The sequence below is a fragment of the Alexandromys fortis genome, unplaced genomic scaffold, assembly GCF_014885135.2.
Source record: "Alexandromys fortis isolate MF-2015 unplaced genomic scaffold, M_Fortis_MF-2015_v1.1 scaffold_5, whole genome shotgun sequence".
NCBI lineage: Eukaryota > Metazoa > Chordata > Mammalia > Rodentia > Cricetidae > Alexandromys > Alexandromys fortis.
Window position 1 is genome coordinate 4,528,053 of NW_026067924.1, and position 25,971 is coordinate 4,554,023.

The following is a 25,971-nucleotide window of genomic DNA, read 5'->3' on the forward strand; positions in this document are numbered from 1 at the left end:
CAGACCCCCCCAAAGCCAGGTGTAGCTAGCTGGGAAACCCACTCATCTACAAAGGTACCCCACAGTTTGGGGAGACTTAGCTGACAGACAAGAACCTGAGTCTCCAACTGTGAAGGCTGGGGACTGGAACAGGGCAGGTGGAGGTCCAAAGGGAAGGAAGGGCTCCCAGATTGGGCATAGGTCACACAACACCTCTTTCCAGATGCTCCTCAGTTAGTCACAGATCTTTCCCTGCTCCCGAGATGATAAGCAGCATCCAAAACCAGTCCTGGGATGCGGGGTTGTGAAGGTAAGGTCATGGCACAAAGCTGAAGAAGCCTCTTGAAGTCATAGGCCAGGTGGGGCCCTACTGGGAACAGACACCTGCAGCCAGCTCTTTCAAAAACTGCCAAGCCCTCCTGAGGCAGTTGGTTGGTGGTCTTGGGATGAGCTAAGAGAAGATGGTATAGGGGCAGAGGAAGATGAAGGCCTACTGGAGAAAGCAGGCGGCCAGAGGGTATACAGACCCCTACAGTGCTAACATCTGAGAGAGGCAATGGGCCCGGAGGAGACATCTCCGATTTCCTACAGGAGACCCACCTGTAGGTGACCACAAAGGATTAGGTCGCCGTGCTGCAGCCAGAGACCCCAGGTGTCCATCACACCCACACAGCACAACTCTCTGGGGATCCCCAAGACTATCTGGAAAACACTCCTGCATCCTCCCTCTCTCCAGTCACAGACAGCATCCGTCTAGGCCACAGTCCAAGCAGGACAGGACTCGGGCTCCCTGAGGACATTAGGCGAAGGGGAAGGTATGCATCTGACTTAGTTGGCAAACACTTTTGGAAACTCTCATAGATGCAGTAATTCCAGAGGTCTACGTGCTCAAGAATCATCGGCACGTCATCTAGGACAAGTGGGGGGAAACACTCACAGCTCAAATGCGTGCAGCAGGAGTCCCACGGGACAGGCAGATGTTTCCTAAGCAAAAGTAGGGAGCAAGCTGGAGCTGTGCACACAGTGGGCACCGGAGAGAAGTACGCACAGATGCCCCACAGCGTGGCAGCATAAGAGAGCTGGCTGCAGAGAAAACTGTCTGGAACAGTTGAAAAGCAAGACCAGTGTCTATTGGGGACAGACACAAGGGCATGATGCACACAGGAATCAGCAAAGTGAACGTCCAGGGTGGGAGAAGGAAGTGCAGGGATGTGGGAATAAGCCTACTTCCCTACCTCCTTCTGCAGGTATGCAAGCAAATCATGGAATGTCAGCACAAGCTGTTCGCAAACCTTTAAACATTACACAAATGAAAGCAATAGTTTCCCTCTCCCAATTCTTGCTACACAACACAGTTTAAATTCTTGCTATACCCTGGGTGTTTTAAACTTATACACTGAATATTTTTAAATTTCAGTTTAATAAAGACAGTATCTTAGTATATTGCCTAGGCTCAAGCAATCCTTTTGCCTCAGCCTCTGGGTATAGGGTACTTGATCCACCTGCCACCTTCTGGCTATAAAACCAATTCTTAGCAGCTTTTATCATTCTTTGAGAGGAATTCTTACTGTGATTGGAAGTCATACCTTGCCTCATTTTTCTTATCTAAAAAGAATGCACCCATGCCTATGGAATCAGGTCCCCTGTGTTCAAGCAATCCTCCTGCCTCAGCATCGTGTGTGCTGGGACTAAAAGCATGTGCCAACAAATTGGTGTTTTAAGTCTCAGAAGTTGGCCACTAGGTACATAGTAAAAGTCCAGGGTGAAAAAAAGTATTGTGAGAGATGGGAAATGTTGGTGGGAAAGGCAGGCTCGAACAAACACGTAAGCTGGAGGTGGAGGCAGGACTACGAATCTGATGTTAGCCTGGGCTACATAGAGAGACCGTCTTTAAAACAACAAAAATGATGGGATTCCATGGGTGGTAAAGCGTTTGCCTAGTGTATGTTTGAATAAGACCTTGGGTTTGATCACAGCACGTACAAAAGGGGGAGGGACAGCTATAAGAACGACTAAGAGCAGCAATTCATAAATTGATTATAAATTTTAATATTAATTAACAATATTAAGTGCAAGATGCTGGGTCTGAAGCTGCTTCTGTCAGATTTAAAATAATACATTAACAGTACAGGAGCGACAGCTGTCCTAGCCTTGCTCTTGAGGTACTCATCGTGGGCGGTCAGAAGCACCAACAGTATGAAAACTGCCCCAAGCACCTTCTGTTCTCGTTACCACTAACTCCACATCTTCATCAGCTCATTATACACTTAAACATTTGTAAGGAACTTGGCCCACCTCTTAGCTCTTTCCTTTCTCCATCCTGCCCTACTTGTCCCCGTTTCTTCCACACCATTCCTTTCCATTGATTTGTTCTATAAAATATCTAAATACGCCATCCAGTCTTACTCTTCAGTTTCTCCTAGTTGGTAGAAATAGAAATAACTTAAAACAAAATTGTAGGTTGAGCATACAATATTAAACTGCTAGTAATCTGCGTGTGCACATATGTGTACCTTCACATCTATGAGCATGCATGTAGAGGCCAGAGGCCAACCTCCAGGCAGCACCCACCTCGTTTTCTGTTCAGTCTCTCAGTGAATGGAACTCACCAATGTAAGCTAGGCTGGCAGGACAGCAACCCCAGGGATACACCTATACCTATCTCTACCTTCCTGGAGCTGGGATTACAAACCATGGGTTCTGGGGATGAACTCAACATGGCAAGGACTTGACTAAACTAGCCCCCAGCCTTAGGTTTTGAGGTTGAGTTTCAGGGAAGAATGCTGCATACTTCAATCGTAGGACACACACTTAGCACATACAGGGCTCTAAGTTCAAAGTCAGTGCCTTGAAGAAAAGGGAAACCCAAATTCCATTAATTTAGTCCAACAAAACTACACATTAGAAAGTGACCAGGTATCTCTAACTTAAACAGTGTGCCCAGCAGTGCCCAGCTGTAATCCCAGCACTTGGTGGGCTGAGGCGGAAGGACTGATCTTCTTCAGTTTAAGGCCAGCTTGGGATACACATCAAAAGCATGGATTAGAAAAACAAAAAAGCAGAACTGAGCCCATCTGTCATGTTTGAAACCTAGAGTCAATCTGGTCAAAATTCAATCAATCAATCAATCATTGTCAATTACTATTCAAGCAATAATTTGTTTGTTTGGAAATGAAATCTTTAGCTGGGTTTCAAAAGTGCAGGCTACAGCTAATTTAAGTGAGATACTTAACACTTTATGCACTGGACTCAACTGACTGTTCTAGACTAAACAGAACATAGTATTCAACAACAAAAAGGAATGTGCTACCAACATACACAACAAGATCAATACCAAAAATGTGAAGTCTCCAAGCACGGTGACACACGCCTATAATCCCAGCATTTGGAAGACTGACACAGAAATTCAAATTCAGAGCCAACCTGGGCTCAAAGATAAAAATAAACACAAAATACCCTTGCGTCAAAGGCAAAGCTCACGCTGAGGCATTCAACTGCCAAGAGCTGTAGTCAAGAGAAATCCAATCATGGTAACAAAAAGCGGAGCTCTGGCTGCACTATGTTAGGGGTAGAGGAACTACGGGCAGGTAGAAAACTTCTGGAGGCAGCGGACCATTCTACACCTGGTGGTGCAGACAGACACCAGTCACACAGGATGAAATGCAGCTAAAACAAGCACTTTAGTGAATGCACACCATACATCAAACAAGATACAAAATGATAGCAGCTTTTAATTATCAAACAAAATATGAATATATATATTGACAAGCTCAAGTTTCCTTAGACTAACCTCCCAATCTTGTTATCTACCTCAATTTCTCCTACATCCTTCTCCACATATAATTAGGAATTTGGAATGGCTTCAAATAAACCTTTAAAATACAATCATATACATATACATCCGTAAGAAACACATAGTATTATTTGCACATGGATCTAATGCTGACTTAAATATACCTACTACTTAAAATTCCCCCTTAGCATTACATTTTAAAGACCTATCTATCCATGTGAACACAGAGCCAGGTTATTCCTTTTACTGCTAATACAATACTTTAACCTATGACTGACTACACCATGGTTTACTCAGCCAGGCCATCCCCATTCAGAAAGATAATCAGATTGCTCTCACCAATTACAACTCTCCAGTGTAGGACAAACAGTAGTCACTGCTGGGTAGACTCTAGCCTCAGTTTAACTTCCTACAAGGACAATGTTCTCATGTATAATTTGCCTATTTGAAGTACTGAGTAGTTAAAAAAAAGAAAACTGTTAACTATATTACAAAAACAACAAAGCAAATAATAAGAATCTATTAAAATACTAAGGAAAATGCAAACATGTATGGTACAATTTGATTCACGGTTTGAAGCATTTATTAAAATACTGAGTATATGATAATAGCCATTTTCTTCTATGCAAAGATTATAATTAAAACACCAGCATATGTATTCCAAAAGCAGTCACATTCTGTTTATATTTTTTGCTTTCTTCTTTTATGACTATGATGTCTTTCTCCATCCCTGAAATAAATAGGCATAAAATTATGAGACATATTATTTATATTAGAGCTTTACAGTAATTCAGCAAAGTTATTTTTACCAGACATAAACTATGATAAGCTAAGACATGCATTTACAACTGAATACTTTTTTTTTTTTTTGAGACAATCTCACTATATAGCCCCAACTAGCCTAGAATTTACTATGTAGACCAGGTTGGCCTTGAACTCAAAGATCCACCTGTCTTTGCCTCAAGTACTGAGGTTAAAGACATACATCACCACTCCCAGATGACAATACTCTTTTCTTAATAGTAAAAAGAGAAAGTTAAAAGACTAAAATTAAGATCAAGATTAAAATACAGGTAAGCAAAATGGGAAGGCTCTAATTAGAGAGAGGAAGAAAGATAAATACAAAAGAAATAAGAGGGCAAAATAATAATAAAGATGTCTGAAAAAAGTTATAAGGAATCGTACTACTAACAAACAAAAACAAAACCTAAGTCTGTTTATAAATATACGATTTATATGAAATTTTCTCACCTGGGCTGACAATGCTTCCTCCAAGAGCCAAAGACCCCTAACAAAACCCCAAACCAGGTATGACAAGCCTTCTTTTGAGTTGCTGGTGGGAACTGTTCAAGAAACTCCCCAAGAAGTAAAGGTTATTGCTGCTGTTCTTGGCTGTCCCTCAGAGGTGGAAGGTAAGTCCCTATTGCTGAAGACACCATGCACTTCAGACACAGAGCCCAGAGACCCCTGAGCTGGAACTGACATGAACAAATTCCTTCTCCTTGAGGACTAGCTTTCAGGGTACCGGAAATCACCATGCAAACTTCCAAAGGAGGGAAGCAACCAACAGTCCCCCGCAGCTATGATGCTTATGAACCACAGCAACAAGCATGGCACAACAGCCCTATGGGTGCTAACAGTGGCACAAATACCTTGTTGGTAACCAAAAGTTCTCTAATAGGACTTAAGGCCTGCTCAACAAGAGGGGAGTCATGCCTGGTACAGGAAACCTAGCTAACTACCCAGGGCTAGTGAAGTCATGGATCTTGGAAGAGAGCCTTCAACTACCACTTTATTAAACCAGCATAACCCCTAATTTTACTTATAATATTTGTCCTTATACCCACAGTTAAATGTAATCATCACCCCTCATGAAGGAAATTTCTCTTTACAACAGACACAAGACCATTTCAGAAAATCACAACTAACCAAAATGTGGAGTTGTGGCGCCTAGTACCACCAATGGACAGATACATCTACAAAACACCCTCACACCTAAGGCTCAGAGGATACTGCAGAAGATGGGGCAGGGAGATGGTAAGAGCCAGAGGATCAGGGAATGACTGTGTCTCCTAGGAATTTCAGAAATTACACTCATAAAGTCTCACTAACATAACTACCTACAGGACCAGAGCAAAGACAACAGCAGACATGCCAAAGAGGACTGGGGAAAGCCCATGAAGCCTCTAGCCTACACAAAGAACTACAGGCAACTAAGGAATTCTCAGAGCAGGAGAAATAGTATTCTGAAAGAGCAACCATTTGGTTATCCAATCAATACCAAATGGTCAGCTCTGAAGACACATATACAAGTAACATACAGACTGAGCAGGCTATATTTAGGAATTCATATGCATATACATATATGCATGTAAGGACAATTAATGAAAAAAGGTCATGAATTTGAAAGAGCAAGGAGGGGTATATAGAAGTTTGGAGGGAGGAGTGACAAGGAGGATATGATATCTCAAAAGTAAAAGAAAGGGGGGGAAAGGTAAGCAAAATAGGATTATACTTTGGAGATTTGCTTTAAAATAACTCTGAATATATGTTAATGTTAGATGACCAGAGAATCCATTTCAATTTAGAATACTAAAGGTACAGAAAAAATTTAAATTATCTGATTTCTTTATTCTGGCTGCTGTCTCAACCTTCTCTAACTCATTCCATCTTAGGAATGAATGTAGAAATCACTAGGAGGAAGTATTTCCTGCGCGTACACTGGTTATCCTCTCTAACAAGACTACTTCATATTCACAGTGCAGACTTCCAATGTAAGTTTATAGGTATTGATTAGATATGTCAACTCTGTAAAGAGCCAAAGTACAGTGTCTACTAGATGGACAAGAGTTCATCTGTGGAAGTCAGAGGGGTAACTAAGCAAGCGTTTCATCATTGTAAGAGAACTATATCACAGCTAGCTTTAGACCTACAGAATGACAGTAAGATTAGCAAAAACTGTCAGACCAATACAAAAAGCTTTACTTGGGCTAGAGAGCTAGCTTGAATGTTGACTGCTCTTGCAGAGAACCAAGGTTCAGTTCCCATCACCCAGGCAGCTTACAAGTGCTCGTAGCTACAGGTCCAGGGCACTCAGTGCCTTCTTCTGGCCTCCATGGGCCCCTGCACACACTGGGTGTACATAAGCTCATGCAAGCACACACACACACACACAAACATAAGTAACTTTTATTATTTCTTTTTCTAAACACAGTTTCTCTGTGTAACAGTCCTGACTGCCCTGGAACTCACTTTGTAGAACAGGCTGGCCTCAAAATCACCTGCCTCTGCCTCCTGAATGCTGGGATTAAAGGCATGTGCCAACACAGCCCGGCCAATAACTTTTAAAAAAAAAAGATTTACTAATTCTTCTTTACCATTGGCCCTGCAGAGACACATCATGTGAAAACCTAGTGTTTGACAGCACTGTGCACATCAAACCAAAGAGCCAGGCATGATGGTGCACACCTTTAATCCCAGAACTTGGGAGGCAGAGGTAGGTATATCTCTGTGAATTTAAAACCAGCTTGTCTACAGTGAGCTCATTGACAACCAGAGCGACCCGATGAGACTCTGTCTCAGAAAAACAAAAAACAAACAGATACAACAAAACTAAGTAGGACACAGACCCTGCCTTCCAAAAGCTACCCTTGTCCTGGGGAAGGAACTACTAAGTTCAACAAACAATATTGTGCTAGGTAAGACTGTCCTTTTTCCTTGAGCAAGAGGGCTCGGGAAAAGATAAGACTTTACCAAGCAAGCCTTTAAAAGTTAAAAAAAAAAAAAAAAAAAGGACACAGTGCAAAATGGCATAGCTATGAATGAGAACTCAAGTCAGGCTACCCAGGGAAGATTCTGCACTCCATGGGATAATGGAAAGTACAAGAAACAAGCAGAAACTGATCCTAAATGTGGAAAGCCATCAAAGAAGTGGGGATTTTGCTGCTGCTCCGTTTTTAAGAGATTCACTTGGGCAGCACAGTAGAAATGGAGTCACAGAGTTTAAGTTCAGACAGCAACCCAAAAGACGACCATTATTCTCTAGTCTGTTCAGACAGCAGCGGGAACAGGAGGGAGGCACACAGCAGAATGGACAGGAATTTGGACCTGGTTTCCGGCTTAGGTAAGATTGAGAGGCTTGTCCCTCCAACCAGGACAGGAATACTGAGGAAGAAGGACAGAACACGAAACAGTTTAGTCAGAGCCCTGGTGAATGTGACATCCAGGGGGATGCCATACAAGATTAGATAGTTTAAATATATTATTTAACATTAATTCATATCTCCTAGTTATCAAAATTATACTACCAAGAGTAAAATTTACTGGTTAAAATTAGGATGTGTCTGATTCTAATATTTCAGCTAGAGAATTAGCATGAAGAATGAGAAACAGGAGAGGACAATACGAACAGAAGAAAGGTCTAAGCAGTATCAAAACACTGCCTTATCTAGACATTATTTTCACATCAGGTTAAGAAGTTATTTTTTTAAAAAAAGAGGTGGGGGCACCAAGCAAGCCACCTGGTGGTACAAGTCTATAATCCAGGCTACTTGGCAAGCAGAGGCAAGAGGATCAAAGGTTCAAGGTAAGCCTAGGTTCTATAGTGAGTTCAAGGCCAGACTGGGTAACAGAGTTAGTTTCTGTCTCAAAATTAAATATATAGAAAAGAACTGAAGTTACAGCTCAGGAGTAGAGCACTTGGTCTACCATGCTTGAGCCTCTAGGGCAATGTTTTACCACACACAGAGAACTAGGAATACAACACTACAGGGGTAGTCTATGAAGTTAGCGACAGTGAATCTGAAGAACTCCACTGATTCCTCCCCCACCTTAGCTTATTCCTACAATGTATTTTCCTACGTTCTACAACAAAGTCAACAATGCTGGATAACTCAGGGGTAGACAGACTCACCTCTCTTTTCTTCTTCTTGACTCGGAATTTTTATCCTTATTTCTTTTTCGTTTGTGTGGGCTCCTGCTCCGAGCCCTTCTATGTCGTGAATTTTCCGCATCCAAATAGCTTCCACCAGACTGTCGTGAGTCTACCGAAGCTGATCGCCTTTCTTCATTCCTGCAGCACAGAAAGGAATACCCATCAGTTCCTTCCACCAGTGGTCTCATTGCACACACAGACCACCAACCTAATGTATAATATTCTGTATCATACCAATGGCAGAGAGAGTGTAAAAAAACAAGCTTAATCTTATACTCCACAAAGGTAGCAGTCAAAGAAACAACCCCTATAATATTACTTACTTATTTCCCTAATATGATTGCTCATCCCTATACCTGACACTATCACAACTCTAAACAGTAATTCTGAGCACTGGCAATAAACAAGCACCAATGAATCACAGCATATTACCAAGAATCTTGAAAATGCTACGGTTTAGTAGCATATAGGTGATAGTTAAAAAGATACTACTTTAAGCCAGACATAGTGTGCATGTCCACAATTACAGCACATGAGAGACACACTACTATACAACAAGTGCATGGCCCTGGGTTCAACACAAACAGAAAATTAAATAAGCAAAGGCCGCATCAGTAAAGACAATGGCATACTTTTCAGCACCATCTTCTGCTCGTTCCTGTTCTTGCCAGTGGTTGCTGAGCTCTTCCATGTGTACCTTTATCACATCCCGAATTACCTTGAAGGAGTAAAAACCAAAGGTCAGACAGGCAAGTTGCTCTAAAACTTAAGATCCTAACACCTGGAAAATGGGGCTGGAGAGACGGTTCAAGGTTAAAAGACTCTCTTGCTCTTCCAGAAGAACAAGTTTGGTTCCAGCATCTAAGTGATGTTGCTTACAATCACCTATAACTCAAAATGTGGGGATCTGATGTCCTCTCTGGCCTCCTTGGGCACCTGCACTCATGGTCATATAACCACACACATACATGTAACTAAAAATAAAATCTTTTAGAAAAATCTCTGCTTGTCATCACTAAAACCTAAGGGCTATGATATAATGGACTATGAGAGGCATGTATTTAGAAACTATAAAATAGGCACTGGTCACACTGGTGAATCGATGGTAGATGGAAGTATTATTTCAATATTAAATTTTAAATTGGAGTTATGTTATGAATATGAAAGTAAACAGCCTTATTCTCTGGAAACACATACATACCATTTTGGGATCAAGAATCATAATGTATGAAATTTACTCTTGAATAACTTAAGGAAAAAATGTACAGATACAAAATAGTAAAGAATGTACAGAAAGGAAAATGGTTGGGTGGCTATGCCTGTAATCCCAATACCAAAGGAATTCTAGAACACCCTGGGCCACACAGTGAAGCACTGTCGAGAAAGGGCACGCAGATAGAAAGAGGTTTAGAATGAAATACATGTGACATGAAGGCAGAAGGAGGGGCAGAGACAAAAGAAGACAATGTGGAGTTTATGGATAAGAGCAAAGAATAATAACACATGTACACTAAGACATCAGAACTAACCCATCACATTACAAGTAAATTTTTAAAAAATTAAAAACGAATGAAGGAACAAAAAGGAAGAGAGAAGATGGAAATGGTGAGTATACAAGGCACAACACCCAAAATGTAAAGTTGTGCAGAATTCTTACTTACTGTTCCTAATTTCGTAACTTCTGTATGAATATATCTATCTGCACATAACTTTAAAACCTTACAATTAAACCAAGATGAAAGACAGAGTGTGAAATATCACAGTTACTTCACAGATGTTCTCAAAAAGAGTCAAGTCCCTAAGCTTTGAGAAACACTTCAAAGCTTCTTTTCTATCTAACCCAAACTATCAATCATAGGACTCGTCCCAGGGAAGACAGATAAAATAAAAACAGAGCTGAGACCTCTCCTGTCTGCCAAGGAAATGTTTCAAAGTATAGGAAATAGGGGCAATTACCAAAGAAAGACACTATAGAGCCAGGCATAGTAGACCATGTCTTTAAACCCAGAACTCAAGCAGATCTCTGGGAGTTCAAGTTTAGCCTAGTCTAAATAGTGAGTTCTAGGAAAGCCAGGATTACACAGAGAAACCCTGTCTCAAAAACAAACAAACAAACAGAAAGCCACTACAGTTCAGACTTGACTGCAGTTTTCCCCTCCCTCAGAGAAACTTTCAATAGCTCCAAAAGCTAAACACAGAACAATGCCAATACTCAACAGGGCTTGGGAGTCCTCCATGACTTCAGGACACCACACAGTAGATGCCTTAGTGAGCACACTAGGCAGTTTCTACAGGACCCTAAAGTTTTTAATCTGTACTTACCAATGCCCACTGCTTCCATCTGGAAAATCCTTACCCCTACTTCTTACCCACTATATATTCTCCCACAGAAACCCAAGGCAGCCCAGTCTGAGCCAGGAGACGTGCATGAGCCACACACACCTGCAGTCACAGTCCAGCTCTAGTACCTATCTCTAGAGCAACCCCATGAGACTATTTTTTTTACCCCGAAATAGGGTTTCTCTGTGTAACAGCTCTAGCTGTCCTGGAACTAGCTCTTATAGACCAGGGTGGCCTTGAACTCACAGAGATCCACCTGCCTCTGCCTCCCAAGTGCTGGGATTAAAAGCCTGCGCCACCACTGCCCTGCTTAGACTACTTTTTGATAGCTCTACGTGAGCTCATTGAAGCCTACTGTGGTGGTCTGAATGAAAATGGCTCCCAGGACAGCCTGAGCTCTGGGTTACAGACAGTGAGGGAACCTGTCTCAGTGAATAAATGAGCAATGACTGAATTAATTAAATTTTTTAAAAATTCAGGCTAAATATTTGGTAAAATACTGTAAAGGCGTGTTAAAATATCTGCAGAAGAGGCTGGGAAACAAGTCAACAGCTGAGAGCACGGGTCTGTCTTGCAGAGGACCTGCACTCAGTTCCCAGTACCCACACGGCAGCTCAGACACTCCTGACCCCACTCTCAGCGATCTAACACTCTTCTGGCCTCTGCACACATGTGATACACTGACACAGATGCAAGCAAAGCATACATGAAATAAGAATAAATCTTGAAAAATATTTATGCAAAAAGTAACAGTTATTTACTGAGGAATTTCTTTTTCTTTCTTTTTTTTCCCCACTTTTGTTTTGTTTTTTTAAGACAGGGTTTCTCTGTAAAGCTAGCCTTAGCTATCCTGGAACTCACTCTGTGGACCAGGTTGGCCTCAAACTCAGATATCCGCCTGTTTCTTCTGCCTTGCTAGTGCTGAGATTAAAGATAAGTGCCATCACTGCCTGGCTGAGGAATTTGTATTATCTTTATTAATCCTCATGATAACGCTGCTAAGGTTGTACTATTATAAAAAGGAGGAGGGGTCTCTCCCAGATCTAAGAAAGCTCAGTGAAGGCTGGAAAGGATGCTAAGAGCATTGGCTGCTCTTCAAAAGGACCCAGGTTCAATTCTCAGCACCTATATGGTGGCTCACAAGTATCTATAACTCCAGTTCCAGATCCAACACCCTCTTCTGGATGATATGGGCACCTAAACATACATAATGCACACATATATACTAAGCATATTCATATATAAAATCTTAAAATTTTAAAATAAAAAAAAAAGCTCAAATAACTCATGCAAGTCAATGACAAACAGCAGAGTCAAAACTCAAGCCAAGGAACATGGTAGTGCATGCCTTTAATTCCAGCATTCAGGAAGTAGAGGCAAGAGGATCTGTGAGTTCAAGACCAACCTGGCGAGTTCCAGGACAGAGAGGACTACATAGAGAGCCAATCTCAACATGCTCCCCACCCTCTCAGGCCAAGGGCAGGTGAGAGCCCAAATTTATACTCTCATGACAACACAGTGGCACTTTCTCCGAAAGAAAGGTCTTTAAAAGGCTACACATCCTCCACAGATGATGTTAGTACCAGGAAAGCCTCTGCCTGGCAGAGAGGTGGGCCTGCAAACACTGGGCAAGGACAAACCTGTGTGGCACTCTCAGGACACTTTAGAAAAAAACTCCAAGGGCATAAACCAAACCAGAAAACCATGGGGAACTTTTACTCCCCACACAAACACCACAGAATGATGTGACACTCACCTCAGTGTATGACTTCTTGGTTATGTGAACGTTCTTGGCTCTATAGGACTGCCGTCTTCTTTTATAATCTCTCACTTCTGCCAGGATTTCCAGGTAAGATTTTGGACTTTTTCGGCTATTATCTAATGAAAGAATAAACTTATTACATCCTTAGAAGATTTTCAATTCATAATATGTAATATATATATATAATATATGTTATAGTATGTGTATGTTTGTGGGTTTGTCCGTGTGAGTGACGTGTCTGGAGAGTCCTGAGGACATCTGATCCCTTGGAGTTGGAGTTACGGGCAACTGTGAGCACCCAATGTGGGTACTGAGAACCAAACTTGAGTCCTCTGAAAGAGCCTTACAAGCTCATAACCACTGTTCTCTCTCTAGCCTCACTTTTAAATTAAGAACCTATTGTTAGGAATAATCCTGTTCAGTATGTTTCAAGGTGACACATAAAAAGTTTCAAAAAATATACTGCATTATGTACACAAACTATTTTTTAATCTCTCTCTCACACACTCACACACACAAGGTTTTTCTTATTTATCTTGCCTGTCCTGGAACTCACTCTATAGACCAGGCTGGCCTCAAACTCAGAGTTCCGCCTACCTCTGGCTCCCAAGTGCTGGAATTAAAGGCATGCTCCACCACCATAGCCCGGCTCCTTTTTTTTTTTTTTTTAAACCCACTAGGTAAACATAGAATTGTTCAACTCCACAGTCAAAGTAAAACTTCATTCGTAAGCAATACCATTAATCAATAATGTCAATAAGAGATGATACAAAACCACCATACCCCACCTCGGGGCACAGAAATGAAATCGCTTTACTAACACTCATGAGACAGAATGACAAGAAATGTAAAGAATGCTGCTCATCTTTAACCTTGATTGACTTTAGCAGCCAAGTCTACAAACAGATCGCTGTCATTTTCAATGACTTGAGAACCAGAGCGCTTTTTCTTTGTCTCCTCAATGACGAAATCATAAAGGGCAAGGCGATCTGCTTGGGTGAGGTCACACACAGATCGTTTGTGATTCAGAGGAACGTCAACAGGCACCGAAGAATACATTCCTAAGGTAAAATAAGACAAGAGCAAATGATGAAGCGTGTGGACTTACACTCTCTTTAAATACATGCTATAACAATGCAATACTAACACAGCTACTTTTTTTACATAAAAAAGGATGTGGTAAATGCTAATTCTCTCCAAACAAGGTTAAGCCAGGTCTATGGAACCAGGCAGTAATAACACAGGAACCGACTCGCTCATTAGAAAGCCTGTGTTCCCGCCATGCTTGCCAGGCTGGTGCACTCTCAACTACAAGGCATTCTTGAAGGCTTCTCCTGTCTCAGCTTCCCGAGTAGCTCAGGCTACAGGCACAAGCCATAGGAACAGGCTAAGAAAGCTTTTGTATAATTTATTAAGTACAATCTCTATACAAAGTAGGAATTATTTCTGTGTATTTGCCTTTTTTTTCCTCATAAAAGCTGAAAATATTTTTAGTAGACAATGTACATTTTTCCTTCTGAAAACAAACTAAGGGGCCATGGATATGTAAAAATAACTCAAATGAAGCGTTAGATAGTTCAATACTCAAGTTCATTACATCTGTGCAATGACTAGAATAGAGAATCAAAAAATGTAAATTAAGTCAAGAGTGGTGGCACACACTGGTAATCTTAGCTCTCAGGATTGGGAAGATCACAGCCAGGCCTACACAACAAGAGTTCAACCTGGGTGGGCGACACAGTGAGACTATTTTTTTTTTTAAGTAGAAATCCTAAACTTCCTAAGACCAGGAGAAGATTATTTAAACTAGTTTTAATTTCCGAAATAGGAAGTATGCTGGCTTAAGTAAATCAAACAGAAAAGGTAACAGCAGTGCACCCAATGGTTATGATCATTCTAAAATCTGCTCATGAACGAACAATAAATATATACAATACCTTGGTATGATGTATTAAAACATCGAAGAAAAAATTTGTTTTGAGATTCAAACATTCTCAAAGAAATAAAATGATTGTAACTGTAAACAAAGCAGCTGAAAACAAATCTCCCACTGCAAACAGAACATCACTGCTAAAGGAATGCTAATGTTTGCTAGGTCACCCTCAGGAGTTAACAGTAGCTCTCCCAAGACCTCATTAACTTCTAAGATAAAAGGCTAAAGAATTCAAATAAGAGCATACTAAAAGACCGAGAGAGAAAGAAATAGAAGAAGAAATGCCGTCACACTTCTCCACAAGCTCAGGAGAGCTCAGTGGCACCCAGGCTGTGGCTAACAGATGAGATAATGGCACCTGGACACTGTTACGAGGGGCTGGAAATGAGTGGGGAGGGACAACTCCCTCTTAAATCAGCCCGTCACTCTGATGCTCAGGCACTATCAAAAGACTTTATGTAGCCAGTGTTAACATAATATGCTATATAAAACAGGCTTTGGTGAGCCTAATTCCTTTGAATATCAGCTTTAAAAATCTGAGAGGAAAAATACAAAATGCAGAAAACAGCAAAATAATCAAGCTCAAAGTTCTTTTATTAATTAATCTTAAATTTATTATAGAAACTAATACTTAAACTTATTAAAATTCAGTCAGAATTCTAAACCAAGACTTCTAAGAGTGACAACTATTGAGATAAAGTCAGAAGGTTCAGTGATACTTTTAAAAGGATATCATTTGCAAAAAGGATACTGCATATCTTTAAATAAGGAGTACATTCAGGTTCCTAATTCCTCTTTATACTCACCCCAATTACTGAAAAAGAAAAAGTACAGAAAAGGTTAAGCAACAAACTACATTTCAAATCTCTCATGACAGTTTATTTTTGATTTAAACAAAAGGATAAGCACACTTAAGCAAGCTTCATTTATAGAAGTGTAAATTTTCAAACTCTAAGTTTCCATATGGTTTATGTGCTGTAATTGCTGTAAGTCTGTGTCCTCTTTCACATTTTTAAAGTTGTGGTAAAATATAAATGAAACACAATTCATCCTTCTTAGCAGTTTTACTTACACAATTCAGAGCACTGGACCAGACTTCACTATATGCATTTATCACCCCTTCCCATCTCCAGAAATCCAAAACCAGACAGCAATTTACTCTAATGCACAGGCCAAGGACAAAAAAAATCTTCCTTCTAAAGCCACAGGGCAACTCAGATAGTGACACATGGCTTCTTAGAACAGTTTTGGGGAAAGACTGAATTTCAACAAGGGAGAAAACCTGCATAATGACTTGGGGGTGGGGGCAGGGGGGAACACGACCATGGGGAACAGGGGACAGGAAGGAGCAGTCCACCTCCCACAGAAAGACAACCTTGGCAAGAGGAGCCAGTTGTGCTCTGACTAAATGGCACACCCAGACTCAAAAGTCTAAACCCTTTAATACCTCCATCCCTTCTGTTTGAGTGAAGCTGTTCTTTTAGCTCATAGTTAACTTTTTTTATTCTAGTTTCTGTCGAATTCTATGGCAGAACCCTTTGAAAACAGCTCCAAAGCTGAGTACGGGACCCCACAAACCGTGTAAGACCAGAGCAGGTCAACCACTGTGCTTGTGCCTTCCTGGTACAGACTCAGGAGGGAATGTTCCAAGAGCGGCAATGGAGACTACATGTTTCGCACTATGTGGATTTCAACATTTTCAAGCTCTCAGGGGCAGGGACTCGCACCCCAATAGAACAAAGCAAGAAGAAACCTTATCCAGCATACCTACTCACTAAATAATCTGTCTTTTAACAACTTATCCACAAGGCAACCACACCTATCAGATAATGCCAAAACAGCACCCCCGGCTGAGATGGTGTCTGAGGGAGCCTCCAGTGTATCTGAATAGGAAATAGCTAATAATCGAGTTGAAACAATGTAAGCTATTCCACTGTTAAATATAAACCTGGTCCTTTTTCAGTGTAACCATTCCACAAGGGTTTTCTTGAGAAGTCACATCATGCTTATATGAGGAAAAGTACCTTGACTCACAAATTAGCTGGACTCCAACACTTACTTTGACTGTAACAATCGCCATCGCTCCCAGCTGCAGTTCGAGCTTGCTTAATTATCTGGAACTGGGAATCCTTATCTGAAAAAGAGAAATCCAAATCAAGGTCTATAAATCTCAGTAAGAATTTTTTTTTCCAGTTCACTAGGTGATCAGTTTCCAATTAGTTCAGAAAACACAATCAGGCATTCAGGATTAGCAGGTACAAATTTAAGCAACTAATAACTAATATCTCTGAGAGTCCAGACAACATTTGAAGTGTATTAGATTATCATAATCTTTAAGGTGTGGGAAGAGTGTGCTTCCCTAGAAAAGAACAGACTCTAGGTTCAGTCTCCAGTACCACAAGAAATAACGAAACTTAGGCAATCAACAGGGCAACAGTGCACCAAAAGTCACCTACATTACCTGAGTTGAATCAGGACGTCTGTTTCTAGAGATCAAGACTTTGTCCATATACTGCAAATAACTGGAACACATTTCCCATTTTCATCTTTCTTTGTCTTCAGTTCCCATTTTATGGGTCAGGATCCCACCCTCCCTCGTACCTTCAGTCACTGTTGTATAGTTATATTTTTGTTACAACCAAGAAGGGAGGCGTATGCCCTACTATATAATTGTTTTTCTTTGTTGTTTTGAGACAGGGTTTCTCTGTGTAACAGTCCTGGCTGTCCTGGAACTCACTCTGCCAGTCCAGGCTGGCCTCAAACTCACAGAGATCTGCCTGCCTCTGCCTCCCAAGTGCTGAAATTAGAGGTGTGTGCCACCATGCCTGGTCTACTACACAACATTTTGCAGTATTTTCACCTCTGTTAATATAAGCCCAATCCTATTTTTACATTACATGATTATCTTCATTGTGTATTAATTACTCCTATTATCACTGATCACAAGCATGTCTATAATATCCATTCTTTTGCTAAAGAAAAATATAAAAACGACTATTTTTCAATTATAATCTAATATACTTACTCAAAGTAACTGAAGGAATCTTCAAATTCTCATAGAAAAAAGCAGGATTATACATTTCATCCTAACAATGAGAAAACAAAAAGAGAAACTTTAGCTAGTATTCTTGAAGACTTCACAGTTATCTGCTTTAAGATTTGATAGAAATAATACCACTACTGAAGTTTCTAACAATCTGTGAAGTCAGCCAAAGTACTGTGTTCTAAAGGGATCATAATACACCCTCCTGACTTACTGATGAATGAATTACACGACATGATGCAATAAACAAATGTTACCTCTTCCTCTTTGGCATAGCCCAGCTTCCTCAATCTGCAAGATTCCATGTGCTTTGCTAATGATGATTTAGGCATATGATGATTGGAATCATAAGGGCATATCGTGATTTCATCCTGCAAAAATCAAACAGAAGAAGGAAAATAGTATTTTAAACAACAACTTTCTTTTCTGCAGATCTCCCTTATTTAAAAAAAAAAAAAAATTGTCTCAAAATTCTAAAGCCTCGGTCCTCTTTCCAGTCCTTCAGGGCTTAACTTTCTTATTTTTGTTTTGTTTGTTTATTTGTTTTCAAGACAGGGTTTCTCCGTGTAACCTTGGCTGTCCTGGAAGTCTCTCTATAAACGAGGCTGGCCTCAAACTCAGAGATCCACTTGCTTCTGCCTGTCAAGTGCTGAGATTAAAGACATCTGCCACTATTACCCACCTGAGCTTAACTTTCTTAATGATCGATCACTATCTTCCCAGACTCACAGCCATTGGTAAATGTTTACCTCTACACCTCTGCCATCACTATCTGACTGACATAGCCATTAGCACTCTTCCTGCTACTGAAGCCAAAGAACATGTCATGGTGGTTGTATCTGAGCTCCTGGTCCTGGTGTTCCTGGTAAACTTTGCTCTCCTGTTGTTTATATATACACATGTATATAGGAGCACATGTGTAAATGTGCATGTGGAGGCTGGAGATCAACCTTTTTCTCAACCACTCTACCTTATTTTCTGAGACATGGTCTCTTACTAAATCTGAAGCTCACCTATTTGGCAAGATTGGCTAAACAGCCAGCCCCCAGTACTTAGGTTACTGGTTCTAGGAATTCTCACATTTCTGAAGCAAGCACATTATCAACTGAGCCATCTCCCCAGCCTTTGTTTTGTTTGTGAGGCAGGATCTTGCTATGTAGCCCAAGCTGGCTTTGAACTTAAGGCACTCTTCCTGCCTTAGTCTCCAGAGTGCTTGGTTTTATAGGCACTCATCACCACATCTAGCTTCTGATAAATGTTTATTTCTGCCCCTCTGGTTCTTGAAGTTGCTCCTTTTAAATGTTGGTATTTCATGTAATGCTAATCATTAACCTCTTGTCATTCGATAACATGCTTCCTAGCCAATATTCTGCCTTCAAGTCTCACTGTAGTTTAGTGCCCAAATCTATGTCATGAGATCATGTTTCTCTCTTAGGTACCTTATACTAGGATCAAGGTGGCTCAAAGGGTGCAGTACTCACCAAGCAAGTCTGATGATCTCAGCACAATCCCCGAAACCCATACAAAGTTGGGAAGAGAGAAACTGATTCCACAAAACTGCCCTGACCCACCCCACATCATATGCACACAATAATTTTCTTTAATCGTTTTAATAATTATTAAGTATGTTGTACTAAAAGCCCAACATGAACAAAAATAAATTCAATATATTCATAGTTTGTGTGATGTTTGGTCTCAATTGTCAAACTGATAAAATCTAGACTCACCTAGGGCCTCTGGGCCCGTATCCATGGAAAAGCATCTTGTTTAGGTTAACTGAGGTTGAAGACTGTGAGTGGAACCACTCCCTGGGCCAGGTTTCTAAGCTATATTCTTGGTTGCAGAAGCAATGACCAACTGCTTCAAGCTCCTGTAGCTTTGGCTTCCCTATTAGCACAGACTTTACCTTAAACTGTAGGCCTCCTTGGTTTTGCATCTGTTGCTGTGATAAAACACCTGCAGAAGCAACTTAAAGAAGAGCTCATTTGGTTCACAGTTCCACGTCACTGTCCACCCTGCAGAGAAGCCAAAGCTGCGCAAATGCACCCACAGTTACGGATGAGACAAGAATGTATGAAATGCTAGTGTTTGGGTTATTTTTCCCTTGAATTAGTACAGGGCTCGGCCCATAAAATGGTACTCCCCTCTTCAGGGTGAATTTCCCCACCTTAATTAATCCAACTAATAAATCCTTCCCTGGGATGCCCATAGGCCAACCTAATTTAGATCATTCCTTATTGAGACTCTGTCCCAGGTGATTCTGCATTGTGTGAAAACTAATCATGACACCATCCTTTCTTTTTTTAAAACGATTTATTTTTATTTTATGCACATGGGTGTTTCAACTGCATGCATATGTGTGAGGGTGTCAGATGATCTGGAACTCGAGTTACAAGCAGTTGTGAGCTGCCATGTAGGTGCTAGGAACTGAACCCAGGCCCTCTAGAAGAGTGCCAGTGTTCAAGCACTGAGCCATCTCTCCAGCCCCACACCTTCTCTTAACCTTGCTAATGTTGGGTATTTTATCACAGCAACACAGAGGTAACTAAGCTCCCTAGCACCCAAAGCTGCGTTCTTCCCATTTCTGTGAAAGGAGCCACCCGCCCAGAAACTGCCTCTTCCCTCGTCACCACGTCCAAGAATTGCCTAATCCTGACGTTTTTACTCTTAAATGTCTTTGAAATCCTCTTCATTCTCTCTATCCCCAGCGCCACTTCTCCAATTCTAGATGCTCCAACCACCTCTCTAGATAACAACTGCTATCTAATTGCTCTCTGTCTCTGCTTCTGGGATGGCTGCTCTCTACCCCAGTCTCCACCATGCAGCTATTTTTGAAACCCTAGCTCTGCCATTTACTGACTATAAGATACTGGGCAACATAATCAACCTTTCCTTGACTCAGTTTCTTCATCTATAAAAGGGGAGCAATAGACCCTCATTTCAGAAAGATATCATGGAGATTAAATAAACATAAATATATGGGTTTATACACAGAACACATTTGAGTAAGGGCCTAGCACATGGTATGTACTAAATAATTTTACGTATCAATTAAGTACATGCAGTATCAGTTAAGTAAATGCACTCTTAGAAACCACAAGGCCTGCATTCAAACCCAGCTGCCAGTTATCATCAGTGTATCCACTCTGTTGGTTTTGTTTCCTCATCTGCAGAACGCTGGCAATAATTCTCGCCTCAGAAGGTCATGGAGAATTTTAAAGAAATAATACAGGTGCTGTATACAAGGCATTAGGTGAGGGTTAATATCCTGATGCCAAGCAAATGGTGACCTAGAAGGGGGAGGTGAATCCTGCTCAAAGGCCTGGAAATTTCATAAATCATCTAATACATAGCTCAAAAATGTTCAGTTCTCCCCCAAACCCACTTTACAGCACCGTCACTAAGTCTTAAATCCATGAGCTATAACTGGTTAGTTCATAACTTCAAATATACTCGTAAATGAACAATGGAGGGTTATTTTCCTTCTAATTGTCACTTCAATTTTAATAGCAAGTAGCTTATATGTGCATCTAACATATCTTAAATATTTCCATTGGCGTACGACTTAAACCTTATTATTTCAGCATAGTAAACGCATGGGAGTATAAGAAAACTCCGCGCAATGCAAATTCCCCTTCATCCTGGGCCGATCAAAACAAGTCAGGATAATTCGCTCAAATACACTTAAGGGTCAGCTGCTAACTACCATTCCTTAGTGGCGTCCTTTCCAGAACCAGTACTATCCGAGTGGAAAGCGTCAGGACTTAAGGCAGAGAAAAGAGAACTCGACACCCACCTCCCGCCCCGGCTTTCCTGACACTGACTCTTAACGCCAATGCGGAATCCTTATGACAGATGACAGAGCAAATCCCCAAGCCCACAAGCCCACAAGCAGCACCCCCGGAACGTGCACCCCACGAGCCCTGTCCGCCTCTGCACCGCACCGGGATGGAGCGGTTGGAGAGATTTGGGCGCGTCTTCCCCTCGGCGAGAAGCCCACAGCTCCGAAAAGGCCAGGCCACCGCCTCCCTCACCTCGGCCGCCGCCTCGTCCCCAGGGTCCAGCTGGTCCAGGCTCCATCCCAGGGACGCCGTCACCTCCTCCAGAGTCCGGCAGCAGCTCTCTACGAACTCGCTCAACTCCTCCTGCAGCCGCCGCCGCTCCTCCAAAGGTGGAGGCTCAACCTCCATGGTCGCCGCTCACCTCCCGCAGGAAGTTGTCGAACTGCTGGCCGCGCGCGCCGACTTCTGGGAGCTGTGGGCGGGGCCTAGGGATGACGCCAGCTTATAGGAAAGAGCCGCGGGAACCGTGGTTTTGAAAGGTGTCTTCCGGGTTCTTCGGGGCCAGATTTCGTTTGCTAATAGCTGGTTTGTACTTGCATCCTGGCTTGCCAGAGCATCATTCTCCACGCCTCTTCAGCGTTTTTAGGAAAAATGATTTATATCGACAGAAATGCTTAAAGACAAACAAACAAAAGTATCGGTTTAGCCTTCCTCCAGCTCATTAGCATTTTGCCACTCTTAATTACTCTAAATGTCTTCATATCTTCTTGACTCTTCATCCCTGATGTTAGTATGCACGTCCTCAGAACATTTTCCTACGTAATTGCAATGCATGACCAAACACAAAATTCGTAAAATCATGTAACGTATAGTTTGCTATCTGCCGAATTCTTCTTGTATTATTCTTGTATTATGTTTCAACCAATTGACTATTAGTTATAATCTCTTCATTTAAGACAGCCTCCTCTCCTCTCTCTACAGTTCACCCTTCCCCTTTCTGAGACAAGAGTGTCACTATATAGTGTCACTGTCTGGCCTGGAACTCAGTTTGGATACCAGACCTAGATCTGCCTGCTTCTGCCTTCCGAGTGCTGAGGTTATAGATTTGCACTAACCAGTCTGGGGTAGTAATAGAGAAGAAAAGAGAAAGAGGACTGAAAATTTTCTCTGGGGCCTTTGGTGGGCGGTTACAAGTGGTAGCTAGGAAAACAGAATGATGGGATGTCAGATGACAGAAAAATATTTCTCACACCCAATCATTTCTGAGCATGGATGGGACAGAGAAAGCAAGAATCTTAAAAAACAAACAAAGAAACAAAGTTACCTTAGTACTGTAGTATTCAGATGGTATTCATAGATACTGCTTTGAATATTTTTTTAATTTTAAGAAGTGTATTTTTATGTGTATAGGTGTTTTGCCCGTATATATGTCTCTATACCACATGTATGCCTAGAGCCTTTGGAGGTCAGAAGAGGGTGTGAAATCTGCTGGAGTTAGGAGTTACAAATGGTTCTGACCTACCATGTAGGTACTGAGAAATGAAACTTGGTTCTCTGGAAGGTAGCAAATACTCTTAATCTCTCAGTCTTCTCTCCAGCCCCTGTTTTGCAAATCCATTCCCTAATAACATCGCAAGAAATTTTATTTAACGGGATTTATATATTTTCATAGTGACACAGTAATCATTTGTGTGGAGGTGGGCCCCTCCCTCTTGCTTCTCTTGTCATCCATATAATGTAACCTGAACATGCTTATCCAGCTGTAGCTCTTTAGGGATAAAAATCAATGGCTTTATTAAGTATTAGTCTTCGAGATTTAAAAGAAAATATGACTTTCCATCACCTACAATATGACGTCGCTGTGTGGTTGGTCTCAGGACATATTTGTGTTTGGTGTTTCGTTTAAGCTTTTAACTTTTTTAACTTCCTGTACGGGTGGGTGTGCTTCTGTCTGACCTGGTACATCTTTCTTTCTGTTTCAGCACTTTGACTTCAAAGTCTACTTATGCGGTGCGGGTTAAGACTAGAGTGGCAATTATGTGATCATTTTCTAAAATGGAGTTTGATATAGGCAAGCTTGATTCACTAGAGCAAAATGTAAACATTTTTGTTTAAAATTAAATTGTCAGAAGCAAGTTTATGAGCCACCCTGGAGCTCACCATGTGATTGTGTCAGCCGGTGCGACCTTACGGATGGCTGGGCGTGTTTATCTAAGGAAGGGTCATCGTTAAGAAAGATACATGCTATACCTTCATAATAAAAGACATGAAAAAAATACTATCCCTCACAGAGGGATTCGTGCTCAGAGGTTCATCTCAGGTAACTCCAGATTTTGTCAGCTTGACAGGTGACACCAACCACCCTAACGTTCTGTCTAGTCTCCATTTTATTATTTATTTCACCATAGATATGGGGGGGGCGTTTTAAATTTGGGTTTTAAAATGTAGTATTGTTATTTCACTATCATTATAATTCTGTTAATAGCCAAGTTGCCATAAATCTGACCAGTGGAAATCATCCCTCCCTCCTCCATGTCTGTGACACAGCTCTGTTAGTGTTCTGCACTTCGCTTAAACCCAGGCGAATCTCTACTTTTATACGACTCAGCCTTTCGTCTTCCTGTCTTATTTTGATCCCCAGAAATGAATATCTCTCCTTATCAGACCCATGCTCCCCTCCCTGTTTCCTTCCACCAGGGGAAGAACTATGAGGGAAATTTTGGTTGTCAGTCATTTCCAAAGGCAACCACCTTTTAATTTTTAAAAATGGTCATTCAGCAAACAATAAGGAGAGTGTTCTGAGGAAAACATGGCACCAGTAGAAACGGAAGGGGGTCAGCAGTTTCAAGCAGATGTGGAGTTAGGGTTGATGCTCCACCCAGAGTCGTTGCTTTTTTGTTTTATTTTCATAGCCAAGTGGTAGATGTTGATCACAGACCCAGTAGCTGTGCCCCCTTCCTTTCCTGGCTCTGCCCTCACCTTCTCTTCCAGAGTGCAGGCTGCAGCTGACTAACCCCTGTTGTGGAGGTTAGAACACACAGATGAGGTGGGTAGGCGGCAAACCAACCCAGCCCGCTCCCACCCCCACAGCTGCATGGTAAACTCACGGTTCTACCCAGCAGAGGCTCCTTGGCATGTATGTGGGGTGGAACTTCACGCCAGCAATCCTAAACTAAAAGTCAGAGTCTCCTATGTTTGGGGGAGATTTCTCTGTAGGTTTGTTCTCTCTCTCTCTCTCTCTCTCTCTCTCTCTCTCTCTCTCTCTCTCTCTCTCTCTCTCTCTCTCTCTCCCTCTCCCTTCCAGTTTCTCCCCAGTTCTCCCTGTCCATGCAGTCCACAGGGGAGTTTTTGTTTGTTTGTTTTTTAGGTTTTTCAAGACAGGCTTCCTCTGTGTGACAGTCCTGGAACTTACTTTGTAGACCAGCTTGGCCTCGAACTCACTGAGATCTTCCTGCCTCTGCCTCCTAAGGGCTGAGATTAAAGGCGTGTGGCACTACTGCCTGGCGAGGGAGACCTTTTTTAATCATCCACTTTAAGCTCTCCTTCCTAACCCTGTCTCAACCCCAATAGCTTATCTGATCTTATTCCTTTTCTAGCATTTTATTTGCGCTTCTATATTTTATCTCTATGAAATGTGTTTGAGTGTGCATATCCTGTTGGTGAACGGAAGTTATCCCGCTGATTGTTTTAGGTGTCTCTTGTCCCCATCCAAACTGCAAAGGTCTTGCAGTTAGTAAATTCTATTGAATTTTTTAAATATTTATTTATTTATATTTATTTATTATGTGTACAGCATTCCTTCCATGTGTGTCCGCAAGCCAGAAGGGGGCACCAGGTCTCATAGACGGTTGTGAGCCACCATGTGGTTGCTAGGAATTGAACTCAGGACCTCTGGAAAAGCAGTCAGTGCTCTTAACCACTGAGCCATCTCTCCAGCACAGTATGTGTTTGAAATGTCTTCCATAGGCTTGTCGTGGAACAGTTGGTCCCCAAATGGTAGAGATGGAACATACTTAGAGATGTTGGAAATTTTAGGGGGCAGAGCCTAGATAGAGGAAGTGGGGTTACTGGGCGCATGCCCCTCCCCCCCATCTCCCCGCCCTTTCCTGCACACCCTGAAGTATCCTATCATGTGCTCTCCATGTCATGAAGTTCTGCTTCCCTATGCGTCCAGAGGCAGTGGAGCCAAGGATTATGGACTGAAACCATGAGGCAGAATAAATCAGTCCTTGTTCATAAGCTCATATTTCATTTTTCAGTTTAGAGTCAAGAACTCTTCAGGGACCATCCTCATAGATTCAAGAACACATTTTTCCTTTTGAAGGATAAAATGCAACGTTACTTATTTTGAGGCTCTCCAGAAAGAAATGTCAGCCATTTTATTTTTTCCCCTATTTTATTATGAT

The 25,971-nt window shown here is 41.6% G+C and overlaps 1 protein-coding gene across 1 annotated transcript; it reads right to left on the reverse strand.

The window, feature by feature from the left end:
- Positions 1-3,685: 3,685 nt before the first annotated feature.
- On the reverse strand, positions 3,686-22,015 carry Snrnp48 (small nuclear ribonucleoprotein U11/U12 subunit 48). Its single transcript, XM_050142471.1, has 9 exons — positions 21,818-22,015; positions 18,041-18,154; positions 17,766-17,826; positions 16,800-16,874; positions 13,680-13,868; positions 12,802-12,923; positions 9,338-9,423; positions 8,685-8,843; positions 3,686-4,502 (listed from the first exon to the last, which is right to left on the reverse strand). Exons 1-9 carry the CDS (start codon positions 21,971-21,973, stop codon positions 4,454-4,456), a joined length of 1,011 nt encoding a protein of 336 aa, XP_049998428.1. The 5' UTR covers positions 21,974-22,015; the 3' UTR covers positions 3,686-4,453.
- Between the last annotated feature and the right edge of the window lie 3,956 nt (positions 22,016-25,971).

Coding starts and splice junctions, on each gene's coding strand:
- Snrnp48 (XM_050142471.1), bottom strand. CDS start 21,973: ATGGAGGTTGAGCCTCCACCTTTGGAGGAGCGGCGGCGGCTGCAGGAG. Junction 13,869..16,799: donor TGGCGATTGTTACAGTCAAA/GTAAGTGTTGGA, acceptor ATTTTACCTTAG/GAATGTATTCTTCGGTGCCT. Junction 9,424..12,801: donor CCAAGAAGTCATACACTGAG/GTGAGTGTCACA, acceptor TACTCCTTCAAG/GTAATTCGGGATGTGATAAA.